This window comes from Bos indicus x Bos taurus, chromosome 8, assembly GCF_003369695.1.
Source record: "Bos indicus x Bos taurus breed Angus x Brahman F1 hybrid chromosome 8, Bos_hybrid_MaternalHap_v2.0, whole genome shotgun sequence".
NCBI classification, from domain to species: domain Eukaryota; kingdom Metazoa; phylum Chordata; class Mammalia; order Artiodactyla; family Bovidae; genus Bos; species Bos indicus x Bos taurus.
In genome coordinates, this window is record NC_040083.1 from 41,300,277 (window position 1) to 41,326,634 (window position 26,358).

The following is a 26,358-nucleotide window of genomic DNA, read 5'->3' on the forward strand; positions in this document are numbered from 1 at the left end:
AATCTCAGCAAGATTCATAACTTGGCCAAAGTAAGACCACTTGTAAAAATCAAAGCCAGTGCTTTGTCTGCTCTCAAAGCTCCGGTGTGTTTTCACCGCTTTTTGTCTTCTCATTTCCTTCCAGGTTGTTTTGGATGTTGTTTGTGGATCAGGAATACTGTCACTTTTTGCTGTACAGGCTGGAGCTTGTAGAGTCTATGCAGTTGAGGCTGGTTCAGTAGCACAATATGCTGAGGTAAGTGGTTGTATTTTTATAGTGGACTGAGTGATGGACTTTTCAAGGTAAGTCATATATAAAAGAATTTTTTTTTTTACCAGTCTGATCTTTTTTTCTGTTGGGATGTTACTGCTAAAGGAACCCGCCTTTATTGTAGTAATTGATAATGAAAACAATTATCTAAAAAAGTTCACAATACTAAAAATATAATAAAACTCTCTTCTTCCCTATCCACTGGGTGGCAGATGGGCCTGGGGAAGGCAAATACTTTCTTATCTTTAAAAATGACCTACTAAGGTCAGGAGGGCTTCCCTGGTGGCTCAGAAGGTAAAGCGTCTGCCTGCAATACAGGAAACCCGGGTTTGATTCCTGAGTCGGGAAGATCCCCTGGAGAAGGAAATAGCAACCTACTCCAGTACCCTTGCCTGGAAAATCCCATGGGTGGAGAAGCCTGGTAGACTACAGTCCACGGGGTCACAAAGAGTAGGACACGACTGAGCGACTTCACTAAGGTGAGGAGTCAGACATCCCTGGAGCTAGGTTGATTTTTTTCTTCAATGCTGTACTGACAGTAACTGCGCCACTCACTTTAAATTTCAGTTTTGGTTTAAGGGATGGTTGCTACATGGTTGTAGTTGGAGCATGGAGACATGTATGTTTCAAGGAGCTTTTTCAGATTATAGATTCTGACTGGAGGACAGGGAGATGCTTTGTTTTAAATGTGGTGCTCCATTATCATTATGAAATGTGTACAAATATTGGAGAATAAGTCAAAGTCAAGAGTCAGTAATAGTAGCTTTCAGTAATATTTGGATGTAATAGTAACCCAGTCAAGCTGCAGAGTTGGAAGTGTGTGTGCACAAACATGATCAGAGTGATGTGCTTATCATTCACACGTGGAGGAGGCCTATGCTTAAGTGAGGGCTAGAATTGCAGATAGAAAGGGAAGCTTGCCTGCTGCTTCTGAGGAACATCCTGAAACTTTCCTCTGACCTGGGACAGTTGGTAGCTCTGAGTGATGGCTGAGTTTGGATTGAATGACCCAGGAGGAACTGGAGACCAGTAAACAGCATGCCGTGTTTGGAAGGAAGGAGTGCCAGGGCCTGATGGCCAGCGTGTTGTTTCACTTCCTTCTTCCAACAAGCCTTGGATAAAATATTTTTGGTCTTTGGCTTGCTAACCAATTCTTAAGAGTCATTTCTATTAAATATTGAGTACACACAAAAGAATATTTATTAAATGTATACCTATTATTGGGGGCCTCCCTGATGGCTCATTGGTAAAGAATCTGCCTGCCAATGCAGGAAACACAGATTCGATCCTTGGGTCAGGGAGACCCCATGGAGTAGGAAATGGCAACCCACTCCAGCATTCTTGCCTGGGAAATCACATGGGCAGAAAAGCCTTGTGGTCTACATTTTGTGGGGTCAGGAAGAGTCAGACATACCTGAGTGAGCACTCACTTACCATACATTTTAGTATTTGTAAAATGTGTACATTTGTAAAATATCAAGAATAATGATACAATGAATATGTGTCCACTACGTCTTTTAAGGAATAGGCCATTAGCATTTCTATTAAAGGTTCATGTGTCTTGTCCTGTTCAGTCTTTTCTGCCCTAAACAGAGGTAACCACTATGTTGAATTTTTGTTGGTCATTTGCATGCTGTTCTTTATAGGGCTCAGAGGGTAAAGCGTCTGCCTGCAATGCAGGAGACCCGGGTTCCGTCCCTGGGTTGGGAAGATCCCCTGGAGAAGGAAATGGCAACCCACTTCAGTATTCTTGCCTGGAAAATCCCATGGACAGAGGAGGCTGGTGGGCTATAGTCCACGGAGTCGCAAAGAGTCGGATATGACTGAGCGACTTTACTTTCACTTTCTTTATAGTTTTACCACACATGTTTCTATTCCTAAAACAAATCTTAATGAACTTTCCATAAATGGGATCATAATGTATGTATCCTATAATTTGCTTTTTTAACCCAGCATGTTGCTTCTGAGGGTCGTTTTGTTGATGCGAACAGCCCTCATCAATGTTGGATAGCATTCTGTTATATGAAATGCATTAAGTTGCTAGTGCAGTATACTGTTGATAGAATTTGGATGACTTCCCTTATACAAGTATTATTGTGAGTATTCTTGTACACACTCTCCACCTATCTCAGTATATACCCAAGAGTAGAATTGATGGTAATAGGGCATGTGTACTTCACCTCTGTTCTGTGATGCCAACTGGTTTTCCAAAGTGGTGGTTCCAGTTTGCACTCCCTTCAGCAGATAATGAGTGTGCTGTTATTCCACAACGTTGTCAGCACTTGATATTGTCAGGCTTTGGACTTCTTGTCAATCTGGTGTTTATCACATATTTGTGGTTTTAATTTGTATTTTCTAACCACTAAAGACTTTGAGCATGGTGTTTGACCATTTCTTCTCTTCCATGAAATACCTGTTCCAGTTTTTTGGACAATGTTTTTTTTTTTTTTGAATTGTTTTATTGTCTAATTCATTTGTAGGAATGATGTGTATATTCTGGATATTAATTCTATTCAGTTTTATATGGGAAAAAATATCTTCTCCCAGTTAGTACCTCACCTTTTGTCTTCATGGAGTTCTAAATAAGATTTAAATACAGAATTCTAAAGAGAAAAGAGAAGAAGAATATAAACTTACATAGAGAGAACCCATAGATAAAAATGTCTCTGCTTCACTGTTTGATAGATTTCAAAATGCAGTCTTAAGCAGAAGGAGCTGCATGTAGACCTTTGCCTCGGGGGTTGTGCATTCATTTAATCACATCTTCATTCCGTTGCATCCACAGTTCTGTTTCTTGGGAGAGTATAGGAGAAACAGAAATAATTAAGGAGTATTCTTGTGTTTAAAGAGCTTCTATTCTGATAGATTGATGTTGTTGTCTCTTGTATCAGATACCAAAAAAAGATAGAGAGAAGCGTTAGAGATTTCTTCTTTCTCATAGTTTATTTTCTCACATATTTAAGGTAGCTTGAGACACACTCTTGACAGTTATTTTTAAAAATGTAATGCCTTTGGTTGTAATATTTTAAGGGAAGAGAGGAAGAGATTAGCTTGAGATCCTCATGCACTCCCTAGACACAGTCCTGTCCCCAGCCCCAGCACACAGCCCCAGTCATCACCAGCACACCATAGGAGGAGCTGTTCCAGAACCATCTGTGATTGGTTTCTCCAAGAGAATTCTCAGCCTGATTAAACACGTCAGCGGGACAGTTGCCTTCTTGCAGAGCAGGGCTACCCGCACAGACACTTTTACCCAGTAGGTCCACTGGCTAATTATAAATGTCTCTAGCAAGAAGCCAATATGGAGAAGAAAAGAGAAAGAATTTAAAATGGTAAAACTTTGTATTGTTTTAAACTTTGAAACTATTTTAAACTATTTCACTTCATGCTTACAAATAAGTTGTAAAAAAATAGAAAGTAATTCAAAAGCTTCCCAAGTTCTCTTTAGCTTGATTCACCTCTTGTTCAGGTTTTATCCCATTTGCTTTATCATTTACTCTTGCTCCACTGTCACCATCCACGAACACACATATACATGAATGCTGTGCTGTGCTAAGTCACGTCAGTCGTGGCCCACCAGGCTCCCCCGGCTCTGGGGTTCTCCAGGCAAGAACACTGGAGTGGCTTGCCATTTCCTTCTCCAGTGCATGAAAGTGAAAAGTGAATGTGAAGTCGCTCAGTCGTGTCGGACTCTGTGACCCCATGGACTGCAGCCTGCCAGGCTGCTCCGCCAATAGGATTTTCCAGGCAACAGTACTGGAGTGGGGTACCATTGTATGCACAAATATGGGTGTGTGTGTGTATATGTATATTATATATATATATATATATGCAGATAGAGACACACACATTTTTTCCTATGGGTCAGTTATGTACATCATAGCCGTTTATCCTTAAACGTTTCAGTGTGTGTTTTGCAAGAACAAAACCATTTTCTTAAATAAACCGAGAAGAATTCAAAAGTGAAAGGAGAAGCTGTACAATGACTTGTCCATTGAGTCTTCTGATGTTACTGAACAGGTTTCAGGGAGGCCCCAACTTGAGCAGAGATACACTGTCATCCTGGGCGTTGAAGCAAGAACAGTCTACACTTCACTGCCTATTTCCTTGCATGGTATTTCCGGGGAGACTTGATTTTTAAAGCATTTAAACCAATGTTCTAAAGAATTCTGAAGCATCATCATTTATTTTATCTTTGGTTTTAGCATGCAGGGAGGATTTTTGTGTTTCTGTAATCTTCCTGTGTATGGCTAGGGCAGGTGAGGGGCAGGGGTAGTTTTCCAAATGCTGCAGGGACTGTAAAGTATCCTTGAAATCCTTGCTGGCAAGTCTTCTCTGCCCCTGAGGCCTTCCTGGCGTGTGGTCCTAAGGACAGGCTAGTTATGAATGCATTCAGGGCCAGGGCTGGTTAGAATCTTCTTGAAGGAAGGCCATGTTCCTGGCTGCTACTGTGGGTGTCATGCAATGCCCACTGTGGGCCAGGCCTGTCACCCTTGCGGAGGAAGATCTGCACCAGGGCTCGGTTTCTGCTTCTTCCGCCGACACTTGTCTGTACAACTTGTGGATGGCACAGGCGAGTGTGAACAGCACAGAAAAAATTTCCACTCTAAGAATAGGCTTTGCTGGCCGCTCAGCACACAGCGCGTGGTGGTCCTTTCCACCTTTTCATTATTCAGTAATTGAACCAGCAGACATTTAATTCTTTCCTCTGGAGTCTTCATTAAATTGCTCGGAAAAGATAAAACTGTAACAAGAAAGAAAAATGTACAAATTTAACTACCATTGCCTGCCCCTGGATTCTTCTCACAAAAGGCTTCTGGGCTTTAAGTAAACAGAATATTTTCAGTTTGCATTGAATTCAATTTCAGTTGCATTCAGTGGCTAAAGCTGATTTTGTAAGGGCTGACCCTCAGATGATGAGATGGTGGAAATGACTCCTTGTCTGGAGGGCACGCACATTTAGTCATTTTTTGCGGGATAGTCGTGAACCTGCCCAGGTGCAGTCGTGTGCTCTCACCCTGGGCCCCATCTGACATTTCTGGGTCAGTAATAAGAGACCATCTTTGTCCAAGAAACAGGGCAGAACTAAAGGTCTCCCCTGAGTTCCCAGCCTGTGAGTCGGCCTACCTCAAAAGGGCAGCTATTTCTTGTTCTCTTTTTCTTTTCTTATGAAACATAAAGCTGAAGCCCTCAGCATATAGGCCAAATGGGAGTGGGGAGAAGGCATTAATCAAATGTATACTTGTACATAGTCAAGGAAGAGGGTGTTTCTTAAGTTAAAATTGTACACAGATGCCTCTCCATCTCAATGATAAATTCTTTGAAAGGCTGGAAATTAAAAGACTATGAGAGTAAGCAGTCATGAATAGATTTATGTATTGTAATCAGCTTAAGCTTACAGCAAAGCTCTCTGGCTCTTAAATTTCACAATGTTCATAATCATTAGTGGGCCACTTAATTAGACTTTACTAGCACATAGTTCCTACCGATGTCTCATTAGGATGATTTTTAAGGAGTCAGACCAAGTATTTCTAGGTCATGAGTAGTGGAATTAAAAGCAGGTAGAATTGGAAATGTTGTGACATTGCATTTCTAAATCTACTGGGTTCATAATCTAGGGCTGCTTTGTCTAATATGGCAGCCTTTAGACACATATGGCTCTTTATATGTAAATATAAACTCATTTTTAAAATTAAATTTCTTAGTCTCACTAGCTGCATTTCAAGTGCTTAGTAACCACAAGTAGCTAATGGCTATTGTAGTAGACCGTGAAAGGATGGAATATGTCCCTCATCAAAGAAAGTTTGAGTGGGTAGTACTGATGGAGAGAATGCAGGTGGCCATACGTCACTGCTCTGGCATGGGATGGCGAGGCTGGTGGCTGTGTTCAGTGCCAGGTGTTGGCAGCCATGGCCAGATCAGACTGGTTTGGTGTTAGCTGAGACAGCCCTCCCCAGTCCCTCTTGCTGTGGGCATTGTTTATCTTTCCCTTATTTTTGTGTAAGATCTGGCTTAGAACAGGTTCCCTAGGAAACAGATGGTGATGCACAGATTTACATGAAGGAAATTCATTGCAGAAGGCTCTCAGGAATCTGACCTGTGAAGGAACTAGGATAAAATTGGGCAGAGGAGGAGTTAAGCTGCAATGTAGTTGGAATAAAGAGCTCAGGCAAACCCACAGGGAATTCTTGAGCTGGGGAAATATTTCAGAGTTGAACCACCTTGAGGCAAGGGCTTTTATGCTTCACATTTTTTATATACACTTCCTCAGGAAGGAGAGGAACCTGGGGGAAGGTGGCTGTCCTGGGCCAAGGGAAGTTTGTAGACCAAACCTCAGTTGAGAGCCATCATCTGCAGCATTCCCAGCCTCTGGGGAATGATGCCTTGGTCCTGAAGGAAGAATCTGCATGGTGTGCCACAGCAAGTACTACAGGATCAGGATTCAGGATCCTGACTTTAGTCTTCAGACAGGAAGCTGATGGAGAAGAAACATAATAGTAAATCAAGGAGGAGGGTCAAAGTGATGGAGCAGAGGGGGTGATACTGAAGGCATGTGTGAGCCCAGGGGTGATTTGTGGTGTGTGCTTTTGGGATGGGCAGAGGTTACCTAGAAACTCAGTCGACATCTGATCTGATGCACTTTGTACTTTTCTAAGCTCTGTGCGGACACAGAGTACATATGAGTTGTGATTTCTCCCCTCCAGTAATTTGTCCTCCAGTTGGGCTTCACACAAGTGAAATTCTTGCCATAGGACAGTAAACGCCAAGTGCATATGACTGGTAGAGACAAGAAATGTCACTGTAAGGAACAATTCCCATCAGCTTGGCTGTTTAGAGAACCATCAGATAAGAGGTGTGATTTGGCTTGAAATCTTAAAGATGTAGAGAAATGAACTGCCTCTCTTTCCATTTTCACCTCTTACTGCCAACAATGAGATTTTTGAAAAACCCTTGAGTTCTCATGGGGTTCTACCCTAAATATTTTGCTAATTTTTTCACAAATAATTGAAGGTCATTTATTGAAAAGGTCGTTGTAATTTTTAATCTTGAATACTAGAAAGAATGTATACTTTGAAGTTTTCTGATACAAGTTCATTCTTTGAGGTAAGGAGGATTTTTCTCCGTTTTTTTAGACACCAAAAGTCTGAGTCACCAAATTCCATTCAGCGCATCAACACTTTTTATTTTTGCACTGTTAATAAAGTTAAAAGGTGGCCATAACAAATCCATTAAAAAAATAATAATACCCATTTTGCATAGTTGGCTTTTTAGAATTTAGGTTGCATTTCTATATCTATAAACTCATAGTTCTTCAGGAAGAGTCTTTGAGGTGCTTGGGGCAGATAATATCATATCCACATGACAGATGAGGAAGAACCTTGGAGAAGTTAGGTCATGAGGATTGGACATGGCTTCTGAGACACAGACCCTCACTGCCCCCTCCTTCTTCAGCATCCAGGTAAGCAGTGACTAGTGGTTTCCTTGGAGGTGAAGAGGTGAATGTGTTTTCCAGAAGCTGGAGCTCTTACCCCTGTAGGTATTTCATCCAGGAGCCAAGAGAAAAGCATCTTTTTCTTCTCAAGCTATCTATTGTGAAGTGCTTAAACAGGCAGGTAGGTCTGCCGTATAAGAAGGAAACCTTCCTCTGTGGCAAAATCAAGTAGCAACACACTTAATAGGGGAGCTGTTTGAGGTAGTCTACATGGAATGCCACCCCATTTGCCACAAAACCCTGCCCAGAAAATAATAATTCTTATAGCTGGATTGGTGATGGGTAAGGCAAGAAGGCCTTTTGGGAGAGACTGTCAATGCCTCTTCATCTCACTCAATATTCTCTTCCCTGTAGGGTAGGTCCTCAACACCTTTGCCAGTATTATTAGTGATTATGCAGGTTCTGGAATCATACAGCATGAGGTTTCATTCTTGATCCATGGCCTAATGGATGTGTGACCTTGACAAGTGTATTAGTTTCCTAATTGCTGCTGTAACAAATTCATAGAAAATTAGTGGCTTTAAACAATGTGTATTATCTTATAGTTCTGGAGGTTAGAGATTTGGAGTGGGTTTCATGGGGTAAGATCAGAGTGACACAGAGCTGTGCTCACTCTGGAGACTCTAAGGGAGGATCTGTTCTTTGCCTTTTGCAGCCTTTGGAGGCTGCCCGCCTCACTTAGCCAGTGACTACATCACTCTGCTTCGGAAGCATCACTTTTTTTTTTTCACTCTCCTGCTTCTGGCATATAAAGAGCCTTGTGATTATATTGGGCCCACCAGGATAACCCTGGTAATCTCTCCATCTCAGAATCCTTAATTTACTCCCATTTACAACATTGCTTTGCCATGTAAAGTAACACATTTGTAAATTTCCAGCGAATAGGATGTAGACACTTGTGGGGATTGTGGGGACTGGGGGGAGCTGTGATTATTCTGCCAACCATAACAAGTTACTTGATCTTTCTCTACCTCATTTTCTTCACCTATGAAATTGCAGATAATGATAATCCCTCATGAAGATATTAAGAGAACTGAATGAGAAAATCAATGTCTGATATTCTCTAGCAATTGTTATTGCCGTCATGGTTATTATCAGCATCATTATGGGGGTCTCATTTCATCTCTGTACAGATCAACTGAGCAGGGAGGCCAGGCCACAGTGGGAAGTATGGGACCAGGCAGAGCACATTTTTCAAATGTGTGTGTTTAAATTGAATTTTGAAATTTCCTTTCTTACTCCTTTGCATTTTTTTACATTTCAATAAAGCTTTATTTATGAACACTGAAATGCATTTTTCTTAAATGGAATTTTATTTAATTTTCATATGTCAAGCTGTATCTTTTTTTTTTTTATTTTTTCCCAGTCATTTAAAAATATAAAAACCATTCTTAGCTTGCAGGCCATGCAGAGAGAGATGGTGGACCAGATCTTCCTGTGGGCGGTAATGCTGACTCCTGGTCTAACATAACCCTAATTCATAAAGAGCAATTTTTTTTAGTTAAGTAGCTGATATATGTCAGGTCCCATGCTATACTTGGGGACTGTAATGTCTGTATTTAGATGTGGTCCTTGTCTTCGTGGAGCTCATGATAGAATAACCACACAAATATATAATTAGAAACTCTTAAGTAGTGGTTATGAAAGAAAAGTACAGGGTGCTCTAAACTATAATTTGTATTACTCCTTTTTAAACCTTTTCAAAAAAATTCCTTTATGTCTTTTTGGCTGCACCGGATCTTTGCTGCTGTGCATAGCTTTTCTCTAGTTGCAGCAAGCAGGAGCAGAGGCTCCTCTCTAGTCGCAGTGCTCAGGCTCCTCTTGTTGCAGAGCATGGTCTCTAGGGTGCACAGGCTCAGTAGTTTTGGTACACAGGCTTAGTTGCCCCACATCATATGGGATCTTCCCAGACCAGGAATCAAACCCATGCCCCTTGCATTGGCAGGCGGATTCTTAGCCACTGGACCACGAGGGAAGTCTGGTATTATTCCTTTTCTAATATCAAAACATTACAAGATATACAGGTTCCCAACTCTTCTCAAAGCTTCCGCAGACTGGGCAGGGCAGCCTGATAAGCAGTTCTCTGATACCCAGTTCTGAGAAATTCATAGCTGTTCCAATGTCCTTTTCCTAGTAGGAATTTCCCTTGCTGGCCCAAATATGCAGTTATCCTCAGATGGCCTCAGTACTGATGACTGTTTGGAGGAACCCCACCACTTCGGCATCAGAAAATAGTGAAGTGGCCCTCAGGCAAGGATGCCTTAGGATCCCCGCCCAGCAGGGGTCCTGTAACACATATTCTTTGCTTTCTGCCATAAGGGTGGTGTCATCTGCATATATGAGGTTGTTGATACTTCTCCTGGAAATCTTGATTCCAGCTTGTGCTTCATCCAGTCCAGCATTTCACATGATGTACTCTGCATATAAGTTAAATAAGCAGGGTGACAATGTACAGCCCTGACATACTCCTTTCCTGATTTGGAACCAGTCTGTTGTTCCAAGTTCAGTTCTAACTGTTACTTCTTGATCTGCATGCAGATTTTTAAGGAGGCAGGTAAGGTGGTCTGGTATTCCCATCTCTTGAAGAATTTTCCACAGTTTGTTGTGATCCACACAGTCAGAGGCTTTGGCGCAGTCAATAAAGCAGAAATAGATGTTTTCCTGGAACTCTCTTGCTTTCTCAATGATCCAGCAGATGTTGGCAATTTGATCTCTGGTTCCTCTTTTTTTTCTAAAACCAGCTTGAACAACTGGAAGTTCACAATTCATGTACTGTTGAAGCCTAGCTTGGAGAATTTTGAGCATTCCTTTGCTAGTGTGTGAGGTGAGTGCAGTTGTGTGGTAGTTTGAGCATTCTTTGGCATTGCCTTTCTTTGGGATTGGAATCAAAACTGACCTTTTCCAGTCCTGTGGCCACTGCTGAGTTTTCCAAATTTGCTGGCATATTGAGTGCAGCACTTTCACAGCATCGTCTTTAGGGTTTGAAATCTTGCATAACAGAAATTAAATACCCATTGAAAAACAATTCTGTGTTTCCCCTTCCTGTAGTGCCTGGCAATACTATTCTATGTTTCAATGAGTTGGACTATTTTACATACTTGATATATGGGGTATGTGCATGCTAAGTTGCTTCAGTCATGTCTGACTTGCAACCCCATGTACAGTAGCCCGCCTGGCTCCTCTGCCCATGGGATTCTCCAGGCAAGAATACTGGAGTGGGTTGCTGTTTCCTCCTCCAAGGGATCTTCTCAGCCCAGGGATTGAACTGGAGTCTCCTGCACTAGCAGGTGGGCTCTTTATGGGGAATCATACAGTATTTGTTCTCTTGTGATTGGCTTGTTTCACCCAGCATTATGTCCCCTACGTTTATTCAGATCAGATCACATTGTTGCAAATGGCAGGATTTCCTTCTTTGTTTAAGGCTGGATATTACTCCTTTGTATATATATACCACATTTCTGCTGTGAGTAATGCTGCAGTGAACATTGGTGCCAATACCTTTTCAGTGTCCTGATTTCACTTCTTGTGGATATATACTCACAATTGAGGTTCAAAGGTCATACAGTAGTTCTGTTTTTAATTTTTGTGGGAACTCCAGTTTTCTATAGTGGCAGCACAATTTTATATGCGTACTACCAATGTATAAGGAGAGTACCAATTTTTCCACATCCTCACCAACTTGTTTTTTGGCTATTATTCAGTTCAGTTCAGTTCAGTCGCTCAGTCGTGTCCGACTCTTTGCAACCCCATGAGTCGCAGCACGCCAGGCTTCCCTGTCCATCACCAACTCCCGGAGTTCACTCAGACTCACGTCCATCGAGTCAGTGATGCCATCCAGCCATCTCATCCTCTGGCGTCCCCTTCTCCTCCTGCCCCCAATCCCTCCCAGCATCAGAGTCTTTTCCAATGAGTCAACTCTTCTCATGAGGTGGCCAAAGTACTGGAGTTTCAGCTTCAGCATCATTCCCTCCAAAGAAATCCCAGGGCTGATCTGCTTCAGAATGGACTGGTTGGATCTCCTTGCAGTCCAAGGGACTCTCAAGAGTCTTCTCCAACACCACAGTTCAAAAGCATCAATTCTTCAGTGCTCAGCCTTCTTCACAGTCCAACTCTCACATCCATACATGACCACAGGAAAAACCATAGCCTTGACTAGATGGACCTTTGTTGGCAAAGTAATGTCTCTGCTTTTGAATATGCTTTCTAGGTTGGTCATAACTTTAGGAAACAGCAATCCTACTTAAGGTGATGTCTTGTGGTTTTGATCTGTATTTGTCTGATCATTAGGAGAACAACACCCCTTTTATGTGTTTTTACTTAGTGGGTTTCTGGATCAACTATTATTTGAAGAAGTGTATGGAGGGCTTCCCTGGTGGGTCAGATGGTAAAGAACCCGCCTGCCAACACAAGGGACCTGCGTTTGATCCCTGGGTCGGAAAGATCCCCTGGAGAAGAAAATGGCAACTCACTTCAGTACTCTTGCCTGGAGAATCCCATGGACAGAGGAGCCTAGCGGGTTAAAGTCCATGGGGTCACAAGAGTCAGACACAACTGAGCAACTAATGCTTCACTTCTGGAGGCTAAAGCAACCTTTTGAAACTGATGTCCAGTTTCCTCAATTTCCAGAGGGGGACCTTGAGAAATAAGGGCCTTGCCTACATCGACAGTTGCCATTCCTCTGTTGTGGGAAACTGTCCTCATGTCCAGTGTTGATGTGTCTAAACCATAATTCAAGCAGCTTCTTCCCTCACTGCTTCTGAAATCTGCTCTCCCTAAGCCAGAGTCTCTACTCACAGCCAGTCACCTCTTGTCCCTCTCCTTTTGCCCCACAGCCCCCACATACAGAGCTGTTGTTGGCTCCCACTTCAGGGCCCATTTGATTCTGGTTGTAAAAGGCGAGAAGCAGCAGAAAGTGTTTGTTGACCTAAAACATTTGTCTGCCGTGGCAGCTACACAGTTTAAGGGAACTGTGATTTAGGCTACACATTTTCTTGGCAAGCAGAGCAGGGAGGGTGGGACAGACTGTAACTTGAATTCATCCAAATAAGAAAGAATGTCGTTTGAACTTTGCAGGTAAGTGAAATGAACAAGCATTCAGATGGTTGATTACTAATCATTGCTAAAAAATGTCTTGACATCTTACAGCTAAATTCCGTCAGCTCTGGCTGTAAATGTGCATCACACTCCCACACCCTCAACCCCACCTAAACTTTACCTTTCCCAGCCCGTTCCAGGTAGCTCAAGAGCTTCACCCTGTAGGAAGTCCTGTAAGAGTGCGGGGAAAAAAACCACCAAGATCAGTGTTCAGCTGTGTGAGACTCTTCAAAGACCAGACCAACATCCGAGAAGGAAAAAATTCAGCCATATCACATCAACAGGTTGGCCTCCACGCTCAGTGCTACATAATCACTTTGACTCCTCATTTTCCGCAGGATTGATGAATCCTCTCGCTCTGGGCTGATGGTTTGGCAATCCCATAGCCTCAGACTGGTGTCCATTCTTGCTCTTTTCATCTACTGAAGCTGAGGAAATGATAACTGGTTTTGCCACCTGGGTTACTTTTTAATGATCTGAAAGACCACAAGGAGCCGGCATTTCTTTTGTGCTTCTCCTCATTCAACAACCTAATAGCCATCTGAAAAGAGCTTTCTTGAAAAGAAAAAAGTCTGCTCCTCTCAGGCAGGAGCAATAATACTGCACTATTCTCTGATTAAACTATCACACTGCGCATATTACTGTGCATCTGACCTGCTTGAATCGGACTTACCACTGAGGCTTCTTGGAATTTGCACTGCTGCTTTTCTGCCAACAAGCCGTGAAATGACAGATGAGCGTCCCTAAACTTGAGTGTGAGCCGCAGGTAAAGTGCCCAAGAAACTCCTGGGGCCCAGCCACCTCCTGGGGCAGTGCTGGAAGGGGAAACGTGTTTTTCTTTAGGGTTATCCTCTGTGGACAAGAACTTCAATCAGGGGTGAAACCAGAGCCAGCGCCACAGGGCACACGGAACTGGAGTGAAAACACACAGCCCAGTCTCCCTTCTGCCCCTGTGGATAGGCAGCCTCTGCTGACTGGTATCAGACTGGAACCTGAAGGCAGGAAATTGTTCCCTCTCCTTCTGAGATTCTTTTAAATTTCAAAACCACCATAGTGTAATATTTTTAAAAAGCAGTTTCCTAGGTGTTAGATGACTGGTTCTTAAGGCAGGGGCCTGATCATTAACTGTGACTATGTATCTGCAAAGCTCTGCGTGTGTATCATAATTGGTGCACATTTTTAGCTATCCCATCAATATATATTTATAGATAAGTTTATTTTGAAAACTATGTACTACTGTGCTCACATATTATGTGCATTATAAACATTCTCCAGAATTAAAATGATATCCCACTATACACCCACACAGAGCTGAAATGTAAAATACAATAAAGCCAGTGGGACCCGCATACATTGTTGGTGAGAATGTAAAGTGGCATTAAGAACTTTCAAGAATAATTGGGCAGTTTCTCTTAAAGTTAAACATGAACTCTCACTGTGACCCAGCAATTCACTCCTTGGCATTTACCAAAAAGAAATAAGAATATATGTTTCCACAAAGATTTGTACATTGGAAGCAACCCAAATGTCCATCAGCAGATGAAAAGACAAGTCAGTTTTAGGACATCCAAACAATGGCTTGCTATTAAGAATACAAATGAGTCAACTACCTTTATACATAACAGTAAGGATGGATCCCAGAAACATAAGCTGAGTGAAAGAAGCTAGACACAAAGGACATATTGTTTTATTATATTGAAATAAAAAGAATCAACTTCAGAGAGACAGCAGTGAGCAGAGGCTTGGAAGGAGACCTTGGTTCCCTACCCAGGAATTTTTGATAGTCCTGTGCAGCATGCAGGATCTCAGTTCCCTGACCAGGAATCGAACTCATGCCACCTGCAGGGGAAGCTTGGAGTCTTAACCAGTGGACCATCAAGGAAGTTGCAAGGTGCCCTGCCCATTTTTGAACCTGGGTAGCCTGGATGAAAACCAGGAATCCTAGCCACTAGACCACCAGGGGCTAGAGGCTAGAAGCAAAATTTCCCTGGCCCTTGCTCCGTCCCCCCTTGGAAAATGCATTTCTCAAGGAGGCAAAAACTGCTAAGATAGGTACAAATATATTATTTGTACCTATATATATATATATATATATATATATATATATATATATATATATATTATGGAGGAGAAAGAAAGTATGGCTTTGTTACTTTGCCAGGCAAAGCAGGAACACAGTAGGCTAGCACCTGAAGAACTGTGCCCCCCTGTCCCTGGCAAATGATGTTGTTATTCAGTAACTAAGTTGTGTCCGATTCTGCGAGCCCATATACTGCAGCACACCAGGCTCCTTTGTCCTCTGCTATCTCCTGGGGTTTGCTCAAACTCAGTCCATTGAGATGGTGATGCAATCTAACCATCTCATCCTCTCCACCCTCTTCTCCTTTTGCTCTCAGTCTTTTCCAGGATCAAGGTTTTTTCCAGTGAGTCGGCTCTTCGCATCAGGTGGCCAAAGTATTGGAGCTTCTTTAGCTTCAGCATCAGTCCTTCCAATGAATATTCAGGGTTGATTTCCTTTAGGATTGACTGATTTGGTCTCCTTGCTGCCAAGGAACTCTAAAGAGTCTTCTTCAAATAAATGACCCAATCAAAAAATGGGCCAAAGAACTAAATAGACATTTCTCCAAAGAAGACATACAGATGGCTAACAAACACATGAAAAGATGCTCAACATCACTCATTATCAGAGAAATGCAAATCAAAACCACTATGAGGTACCATTTCACGCCAGTCAGAATGGCTGTGATCCAAAAGTTTACAAGCAATAAATGCTGGAGAGGGTGTGGAGAAAAGGGAACCCTCTTACACTGTTGGTGGGAATGCAAACTAGTACAGCCACTATGGAGAACAGTGTGGAGATTCCTTAAAAAACTGGAAATAGAACTGCCTTATGACCCAGTAATCCCACTGCTGGGCATACACACTGAGGAAACCAAAAGGGAAAGAGACACATGTACCCCAGTGTTCATCGCAGCACTGTTTATAATAGCCAGGACATGGAAGCAACCTAGATGTCCATCAGCAGATGAATGGATAAGAAAGCAGTGGTACATATACACAATGGAGTATTACTCAGCCATTAAAGGGAATGCATTTGAATCAGTTCTAATGAGGTGGATGAAACTGGAACCTATTATACAGAGTGAAGTAAGCCAGAAAGAAAAACACCAATACAGTATACTAATGCATATATATGGAATTTAGAAAGATGGTAACAATAACCCTTTATACGAGACAGCAAAAGAGACACTGATGTATAGAACAGTCTTATGGACTCTGTGGGAGAGGGAGAGGGTGGGATGATTTGGGAGAATGGCACTGAAACATGTATAATATCATGTATGAAACGAGTCGCCAGTCCAGGTTCGATGCAGGATACAGGATGCTTGGGGCTGGTGCACTGGGACTACCCAGAGGGATGGTACGGGGAGGGAGGAGGGAGGAGGGTTCACGATGGGGAACACGTGTATACCTGTGGCGGATTCATGTTGATATATGGCAAAACCAATACAATATTGTAAAGTTAAAAAACAAACAGGAAAAATAAAAATAAAGAGTCTTCTTTAGCACCACAACTTGAAAGATCAGTTCTTCAGTGCTCAACTGGAAAAACCATAGCTCTGAAAATACAGACCTTTGTCAACAAAGTGATGTCTCTGCTTTTTAATACGCTGTCTAGGTTTGCGTAGCTTTCCTTCCAAGGAGCAAGTGTCTTTTAATTTCATGACTGCAGTCACCATCTGCAGTGATTTTGGAGCCCGAGAAAATAAAATCTGCCAGTGCTTCCACTTTTTCCCCTTCTGTTTACCATGAAGTGATGGGACCAGATGCCATGATCTTAGCTTTTTTAATGTTGAATTTCAAGCCAGCTTTTTCACTCTCCTCTTTCACCTTCATCAAGAGGCTCTTTCGTTCTTCTTCACTTTCTGTCATTAGAGAGGTATCATCTGCATATCTGAGGTTGTTGGTATTTCTCCTGGCAATCTTGATTCCAGCTTGTGAGCACATTTCACATGATGTACTCTGCATATAAGTTAAATAAGCAGGGTGACAATATGCAGCTTTGACATACTCCTTTCCCAGTTTTGAACCAGTCATTTGTTCCCTATCTGGTTCTAACTGTTCCTTCTTGACCCACATACAGGTTTCTTAGGAGACAGGTAAGGTGGCCTGGTACAAGCGTGCTCAGTCTCTCAGTTGTGTCTGACCCTTTGTGATCCTATGAACTGTGGTGTGCCAGGCTCCTCTGTCCATGGGATTTTTCCAAGCAGGAATACTGGAGTGGGATGACATTTTCTGCTCCAGGGGATCTTCCTGACCCCAGGGATTGAACTGGCATCTCCTGCACCTCCTGCATTGGCAGGTGGATTCTTCTACCACTGAGCCACTTGGGAAGCCTCTGTTACTATTTCTATTTTGAAGTATAAACAGGACACTGATTGTAAATATCTAACCTGAAATCCGCCTATCTCCTGTCTCATGAAATGCAAACAAGAGGTTAGTTATAAGTGTCCAGCCTGAAGCCCATCTTTTTTCTCACCCCAAGAAATGTAAACAGGCCAGTTGTAAATGTCTACCCAGCAGCCCATCCATCTCCTGCCTCAGAATTAATCTAATATGGTCAGAAGGCATATCAGTGGTTACCAGGGAGTAGGTAGTTTTGAGTAGGAGTGAAGTAAGGGTCTGGACTGACCAAAAGGTGACGTGAAGGAGATTGAAGGTGCTGGTTATTTTGTATATTTTGACTATGGTGATAGTTACCTAAATACACATTTATTAAAATACATTTAACTGTACACTTAAAGTGAGTGTTTCATTGTATGTGAATTATTCAGCAAACTTTCAGTAAGCATGCTTTTTAAAAAACAAAAGTAAAATTCTCTTCACTTTTGTACTGGAAGTCAGAGTTCATGCAATAAGAACCAGAAATAAAATGGATGAAAAGGGAGGAGAAGATAAGACCTGGATGAAAATTATTAATATATTAAAACATCTATGTTATGCTAATAGGACCCAGAAACCTAAAGAGTTGTGTGATTTTAAATATTGATTTTAATGTTTGGTGATAATGTGACTTAAACATCTGGTTCTATATTAAATATATTTTACTTAGTTATGAGATGTGTTGCTGGTGAATGGAAGGCATACAAAAATATATAAATACAAATGGAAGGAAAGCAAAATGAGTTGAGCTAAATAAATCACAGTACTCGATTTTTAACCCATTTACCATTATGCAAAGCATATACAATTTAGTTAATACAGTTCTATTTTCTCTGATGATGTCAATCAGAAAGTCTTACATTGTTAAAAAAATAGATATAAAAATATTAAAATTTTTCTCTTGGGAGATTTTTGACAAATTAGAAAATCATATCTCTAAGTTTTAAAAAAAATTTTTCCAATCTGAGACTTTCTATATTATTTTCAGAAGTGTAATCATGTAACAATGAAATATATAAAGACAACTATTTTCAAAATATTCTTTCCATAGCATGAGTTTCTCTTGAAAAAATTGTCTCTCCCTCATTCATTACAAAAAGTCATCTTTGAAAGGGCAAATTAAGTTTATTTCTTCAAAAATGCATGCTAGTAGAATAATTCTGACAGCTACATGTCATCACAGAAAATTTCAGCAAATTACAACTCTTGTCTTTAACAAGAAATTTCATGATTCATCTGTTAGTGGAACAGTTCTTCTAAAAACTTTGTTATGAAATAACCAGCAAAGATTCATGGCTATCAAGATTTCTCAGGCCATTTTCATTATTACAAAGTAATATAAACCATCTACATCTTACGACTTTTAAACTATATACAAAATTATTCACATTGATGACAGCCCCATAGAGCATGTGGATTTCTTACCTCAACATCTTGTCTCTAATAACTTGCTAATGTATGATACTCTGAAGGAATTTTACATATGGAGCTATCCATATGTAAACAGTCTCTCTGTGAATTTTTACAAATTCACACCAAAATAATTGCTCTATGAGTGGTTACATTTACACAGTTTTCCCGTACATTGATATTATTGAAGATCATGAATCTTCTCCAGTATGTGGCTTCTTTAGTGGGCCCTCAGAAAAACAGCTGCCGTAAATGTTTTTGAAACAGAATCTAGACTTTAACATAACTTAACGTTGTTGTTTAGTCACTCAGTCATGTCTGACTCTTTGTGACCTCATGGATTTTAGGCCTCCAGGCTCCTCTGTCCATGGGATTTCCCAGGCAAGAATACTAGAGTGGGTTGCCATTCCCTTTTCCAGGGCATCTTCCCCACCCAGGCATCGAACCCACGTTTCCTGCATGGGCAGGCGGGCTCTCTACCACTGAACCACAGGGGAAGCTATAACTTACATTAGCTATAACTTACATTAGGAACATCAGTATTTAATACAGATGTATGTGGCAAGCCTTCCACATGTATTTTTTTCTGAATTGTTTCTTAGATTATCAACAGTATTTTCTCTGCATTACCAGTATTATTCAGTAACAGATGAATGCATTTTACTTTTTCTTTATATTGTTGCTGTGTATTATTTCAGTCGTTTTTACCACAGTAGGAAGAACAAGCATTGTTCACTGATACTTGGCTTCAATGATTTGTTATTATGTAAGGAACCTCAAAAATGGCTTATGAAATTTGGAGAAATTTAATGCAGAACTGGATTGAGTAATGCATACATTTAAATGGGTATTTGAAAAAATTGTAAAAGTGTCTTCACAGCTCAGTTGATTAGCTGTTTAAATGTCTTACAAATCCAGATGCTTTTTCTAGTGCAATATATAACCTTGAGGTGAGCTTTTGTTGTGAATGATATGGGGTGTAAATATATATTTCAAGAAGTTTTCTTGGTAATTTTGAATTTTTTAAGTTGTCTTCTTGTAAGAATTAAATCTCCATTATTTGTGCATGGGCCTAACAAGAGCTAATAGTGAGAAGGCTCAGGTCCACTGCTGTCTTGGCTGCTTGTTTTTGTATTACGTCTATATGGGCACATCATCTGGGGTGTCCTGGACCCCGAGAGAGGGTAACAGGGTGCTGTGTCAGAAGAAACTGGGTGGTTGGAGCTCCCCTGTTTTTTCTCCTCCTCTCCACTGCCAGCCCTGTGATTGGGATATAAAATAGAGATTAAGGGTATAGGCTCTGGGCCCCGTGTCTCTAGGTTGTGGAGCAGCTGCCAATGATTTCCTAGGCCCAGTTTCCCGCAATCCCCACCACAAAGCTTTCCACCAGCCCATAAACACGAGCGAGGCAACTGTCCTCTTCCTGGGGAAGCCATCCCCCATTACCCCAGTTTCCTCAAAGCTGACCCCAGACACTGGTGGGCTAGCTTCTTTGGATGGAAGTCCACGCCCCCTTCGTGGCCAGAGTGTTGGAGTCCCTGGAGCACTTGGGACTTGCCCAGCGGTCCACTGGCACGATCGCCTGTGTGTGACCTGGCTCGGGAAGCTCTGGGGCTGCAGCAGCCTGGCGACCAGCCTGGCAAAACCAACGTCAGGCCCCTGTCCTGAGGGGCCACCATCGACTGCCAGGCTTCCTTCGGAGGCATCAGGCCCACAGAGCCCTCCCCACCCTGCCTGCCCCTCCTCGCTTCTAAGCAGGCTGCAGCCAGTGGAAGCAGTTGGGTTTTTAGTATCAAAACAGCAAAATACTACATAGAAAACCCTAAAGACTCCACCAGAAAATTACTAGAAATAATCAATGAATATAGTAAAGTTGCAGGATATAAAATCAACACACAGAAATCCCTTGCATTCCTATACACTAATAATGAGAAAATAGAAAGAGAAATTAAGGAAACAATTCCATTCACCATTGCAACGAAAAGACTTAAATACTTAGGAATATATCTACCTAAAGAAACTAAAGACCTATATATAGAAAACTATAAAACACTGGTGAAAGAAATCAAAGAGGACACTAATGGAGAAATATACCATGTTCATGGATCGGAAGAATCAATATAGTGAAAATGAGTATACTACCCAAAGCAATCTATAGATTCAATGCAATCCCTATCAAGCTACCAACAGTATTTTTCACAGAGCTAGAACAAATAATTTCACAATTTGTATGGAAATACAAAAAACCTCGAATAGCCAAAGCAATCTTGAGAAAGAAGAATGGAACTGGAGGAATCAACCTGCCTGACTTCAGGCTCTACTACAAAGGCACAGTCATCAAGACAGTATGGTACTGGCACAAAGACAGAAATATAGATCAATGGAACAAAATAGAAAGCCCAGAGATAAATCCATGCCCCTATGGACACCTTATCTTTGACAAAGGAGGCAAGAATATACAATGGAGAAAAGACAACCTCTTTAACAAGTGGTGCAGGGAAAACTGGTCAACCACTTGTAAAAGAATGAAACTAGAACACTTTCTAACACCATACACAAAAATAAACTCAAAATGGATTAAAGATCTAAACGTAAGACCAGAAACTATAAAACTCCTAGAGGAGAACATAGGCAAAACACTCCCTGACATACATCACAGCAGGATTCTCTATGACCCACCTCCCAGAATATTGGAAATAAAAGCAAAAATAAACAAATGGGACCTAATTAAACTTAAAAGCTTCTGCACAACAAAGGAAACTATAAGCAAGGTGAAAAGACAGCTTCAGAATGGGAGAAAATGAAGCAACTGACAAAGGACTAATCTCAAAAATATACAAGCAACTCCTGCAACTCAATTCCAGAAAAATAAATGACCCAATCAAAAAATGAGCCAAAGAACTAAACAGACATTTCTCCAAAGAAGACATACAGATGGCTAACAAACACATGAAAAGATGCTCAACATCACTCATTATCAGAGAAATGCAAATCAAAACCACAATGAGGTACCATTTCATGCCAGTCAGAACGGCTGCGATCCAAAAGTCTGCAAGCAATAAATGCTGGAGAGGGTGTGGAGAAAAGGGAACCCTCTTACACTGTTGGTGGGAATGCAAACTAGCACAGCCACTATGGAGAACAGTGTGGAGATTCCTTACAAAACTGGAAATAGAACTGCCTTATGACCCAGCAATCCCACTACTGAGCATACACACCGAGGAAACCAGAATTGAAAGAGACACATGTACCCCAGTGTTCATTGCAGCACTGTTTATAATAGCCAGGACATGGAAGCAACCTAGATGTCCATCAGCAGATGAATGGATAAGAAAGCAGTGGTACATATACACAATGGAGTATTACTCAGCCATTAAAAAGAATGCATTTGACTCAGTTCTAATGAGGTGGATGAAACTGGAGCCTATTATACAGAATGAAGTAAGCCAGAAAGAAAAACACCAATACAGTATACTAATGCATATATATGGAATTTAGAAAGATGGTAAGGATAACCCTGTATGCGAGACAGCAAAAGAGAAACAGATGTATAGAACAGTCTTTTGGACTCTGTGGAAGAGGGAGAGGGTGGGACAATTTGAGGGAATGGCACTGAAACATGTATAATATCATAAGAAAAGAACTGCCAGTCCAGGTTCGATACAGGATGTTTGGGGCTGGTGCACTGGGATGAGCTGGAGGGATGGTACAGGGAGGGAGGTGGGAGCGGGGTTCAGGATGGGGAACACGCGTATGCCCATGGTGGATTCATGTTGATGTGTGACAGAACAATACAATATTGTAAAGTAAAAAACAAAAAACAAACAAACAAAAAAAAACAGCACAATACCAAGAAGGAATTTGATAGAACCCCACTGTTTATGATCTAAGCCACATGAGAGCCTTCCTGACACCTCATAACCCTGCACCAAGTGGAAAATATACTTCAAGCAGCCAGCAAAAGAGAGAGAGACTAGGCTCTGAGATCAATGTCTGGGGGAAAGGTGGCTTTAACATCTACAAGCCATGGTCATGCCCAGGCTGCTTCAACTCTCTGCACTTCAGTTTCCTCATATACACCATGCGGATATTAATAATAGAACATCTGGTTATCTGTTCCTTTCCCTCTTCTCTGTATCCAACACACCAGATCTAGCAAGCTCTTCCTTCAAAATATATCCTGAATCCACCCACTGCTCTCCAATCCCCTCCAGGCAGTGCCTGGATCAGAAGAGCGGATCAGCCTAACTAGTTTTCTTGCTTCTGTCCATGTCCCTTGCGTTGTTTTTCACATTGCAGCCTGCGTAATTCTTTAAAATGTAAGTCAGAATCTGGCATGTCTCTGCTCAGACCTCCCAGTAACTCCCCAGACTAGCCTGAGCAGAGTCCTGAGTCCTTCAGCCCAGCCTCCACCATGACATTTCCCACCGCAACCTCCCCTTGCTTGCTCTGCACCCACCTTCCTGAACTCGTTGCTCTTCTCAGAAACAACCAACGCATTTCCTCCTCTTGGTCCTTGCTCTCACTGTTCCCTATTACAGGAAAATTCTCCGCACCAAGTGGCTACAGGGCTGGCACTCACTCCGTTCAGTTCTCCTCAAGCCTTAATATAGAACCAAGGTCTTCTCTGATCACTCAGTGAGGAAGCACCTCCCTTTGGACCATGCACTATTTCACTTTCACTATTCTGTTACCCGCTTTGTGTTCACTCGTGGCACCTTAATACTTTCAGATATTTCAAGTCAATAGCCTGCTTGTCTCCTACCACTAACCCAGTGGATCTCAATCTGCAGTGATATTTGCCTCCTTAGAGACACTAACCAGTGTCTAGAGATATTCTGGGTTGTCACGTTGGGAGTAAGAAGCTCAGATGGTTCACACAGAATTTCACAACAGAAAATTCTATGGCCCCGAATGTCACTAATGGTGAGATAAGCAGCCATACTGTAGAACAGAAGTGGAATGAGAACAAAGGCTTGGTCTGCAGTCTCCACTGTCCTCAGTGGTTACAACTGTGCTTGGCACAAAGGAAGTGCACAGTCCATTTCTGTGGAGTAAATGAATACTATGAGAGTGGGAAGAGCATGCAGCACGGCGCCTGCAAATGGGACTCTAACACTGAACAGATATTTATTGAGCTTTACAGCATGCCAGGCACTTGCTAACTCCTGAGGATATAGCAATGAGCACGACATCCTAGGTCCCTGCTCTCATTAAGGCTCCCTTTTAGTGGATGTTATCATTAGCTGTTCTAGTTATTAGCATCATCATTGTTTGTGTCAGTTAACCTGGCACTACGTAGCATTTTCCATGAGACTGTGGTTTTATTTTGTTGTGATATGGTCTTTATTTTTCACAGATACTTTGGGAAACTTGGAGAGTATAGGTTTGCCACAGGCAGCCTGGCCTAGTGTAAATAAGAACTGTAGGGTTTGTAATCAAGCAGTCTACATTGATACTTGGACTGTATGATTTCATGTAGGCATATCTGTCAGGATAGGCAAGGTTTTTCCTCAAGGTTCTGCTACAGAAACAAAAGACTCCAACTTCTCGAACCTAACAACAAAAGGTTTAATTTTTTGCTCACATGTCCATGTCTGTGGTTTATCTTATTGACTAAAGCACCTCACATGGCCAAGCCCGATGTGAATAGGTCGTAGGAAGGGGAAGAGATATTTATGGACAGTAGGAAGACAATTTGGTTTTTTTAACTTCAAAGATTAGTGTAATTTTGTAAAATCTGTTAGACTTTAGACTACAAATCACAGAAGTACAACTCACATTAAGCTTAAGAGAAACAAGAATTGATTGCCTTGCATAACCAGGGAGTTGCTGTGCATCCAAATGAGGTTTGTTCTCTCTCTCTTTCCCCCTCACTCTCTCCTCCCCACCTCACCTCTCCTTCCTTCTCTCTGTTGGTGGTGTTTAGTTGCTAAGTTATATCTGACTCCTTGCGACCCCATGGACTGTAGCCCCCCAGGCTCCTCTGTCCCTGGGATTTCCCAGGCAAGAATACTGGAGTGGATTGCCATTCCCTTCTCCAGGGAGTCTTCCTGACCCAGAGATCGAACACGTATCTCCTGCTTTGCAGGCGGATTCTTTACCACTGAGCCATCTGGGAAGCCCTTCCTGCTCTCTGTGTTGGATTTATTCTCCTGCCATACTCTCTCAGTCTATGTGTGGTGGGGAAGACCACCAGCAGCCCCGGGAAACATCCTTGCTGCTACATGACTCTGAAAACAAGAGCTCTCCTTCTCCTCCATGTCTGCCCTGAAGAGATCCTGGGGAAGGATTTCGATGGAGTACTAGGATGGCCTGCACTGGTCCCCTGCCCACTTCTGTGACTAAGGTGTGGGAAGCTGGCTGTAATTGGCAGTCGCACTGGGATCATAGGATCAGAATAGGGGAGGATGAATTTCCCAGAAATTCCCCCTTCTTGGAGAGGAAGAACAGGGCCTACTCTGGTGAAATCAGCCCAAAGGCTCAAACACATACCCGCCTAGCTCTCAATAAGATAAAGCATGTGAAAGCCTTTTGCAAATTGCAAAGCATTGTCCAAATGTTAATTGCTGTTCTTATTCAAGTTGAATAAAAAGTCCCATTGTTTACGAGGGTACATTAGTGTTGGTGGCAGGCCTGTATTGTTCCACTCACTCACTTAGGTGAAAGTAAAGTTGCAATAAATAGGCAAGAGGTTAGCAGCAAATTGAGTCAGTGACAAAAACCTTTTAGTATTAAACCTATGAACAGGGTTGCTTGTCACTTTGGAATGAGGTTGCACCTGCCAGACGACAGATATATAGGGTGACATGGTGATGTGTTCTACAGCATGTATTGGCTGGGTGCTCCTGTGACCCTGGCTTGGGGTTAGCGGAAGTTCTGGAAGAATAAGATGCAGCCCCTCTCCTGGAGGAATGTTTCACCCTAAGCAGACCCCATCAGCTCCAAATATGCAGATTCTGTCAGGGAAGGTTCAGGACAAATGGACCGAATTCTTCACTCTTCCTCCAGATACCTTGACAGCTTGTATCTTGTACTTACTGAATGATGTTTAAGTCCTGTGCTTGCGGCAGCACGCTCCACATTGCAGCTGTGCCTAGTTTATTCAAAAGGCCTTTTGTAGACAGGCCAGAGGCAGGAAGCATGCTACCTTGGCACCTTGATGTATGGATCCCTTGGGAAGGAGGCACCTTTATAATGAAGTCATGAAAGCAGTCTTCATAAATCCCTAGAAGCCCAGCAGTGAGCATGTATGAGTGCAACCAAAATACTTGCTCAGTGCCCCCGCTGAGGGTAAATAGGACCAATGGCAGGTTGAACTTTTAAAAAATCTTCCTGCTGCGTCTCCAGACACCATTTCTAGAGCTGTCTCCCTGAACATGTGCACACATGCCCACAGTACACCTGTGCTGCATTTCTCTCTGTTGTGGACCCTCCCCCGCTTCCAACACCCCGTGCTGCCGGCTTTTCCAATCAAAACACACAGAAGATGTAACTGTCACTTTCTTGTGTTGATTGATCACCGGTGTTACTCTTGTGTTACTGAATTTCACCTTCTCAATTACTTTGCATTTTAGCTTTGAACTGGGGTAATTGACAGCTGGGAAAATGAATTATGTGTGTTGAGGGCACAGGCAAGGTGTCTGGAATCACACTTACCCTTATTGTG

The 26,358-nt window shown here is 42.1% G+C and overlaps 1 protein-coding gene across 1 annotated transcript in view; it reads left to right on the forward strand.

Moving 5' to 3' along the window:
* The window catches only part of LOC113897433 (histone-arginine methyltransferase CARM1-like), a 264,464-nt gene that overhangs the window by 159,464 nt on the left and 78,642 nt on the right, over positions 1–26,358 (forward strand). Inside the window, 1 exon segment of the mRNA XM_027550201.1 lies at positions 125–235. Within this exon segment, the coding sequence (XP_027406002.1) occupies positions 125–235 (111 nt within the window).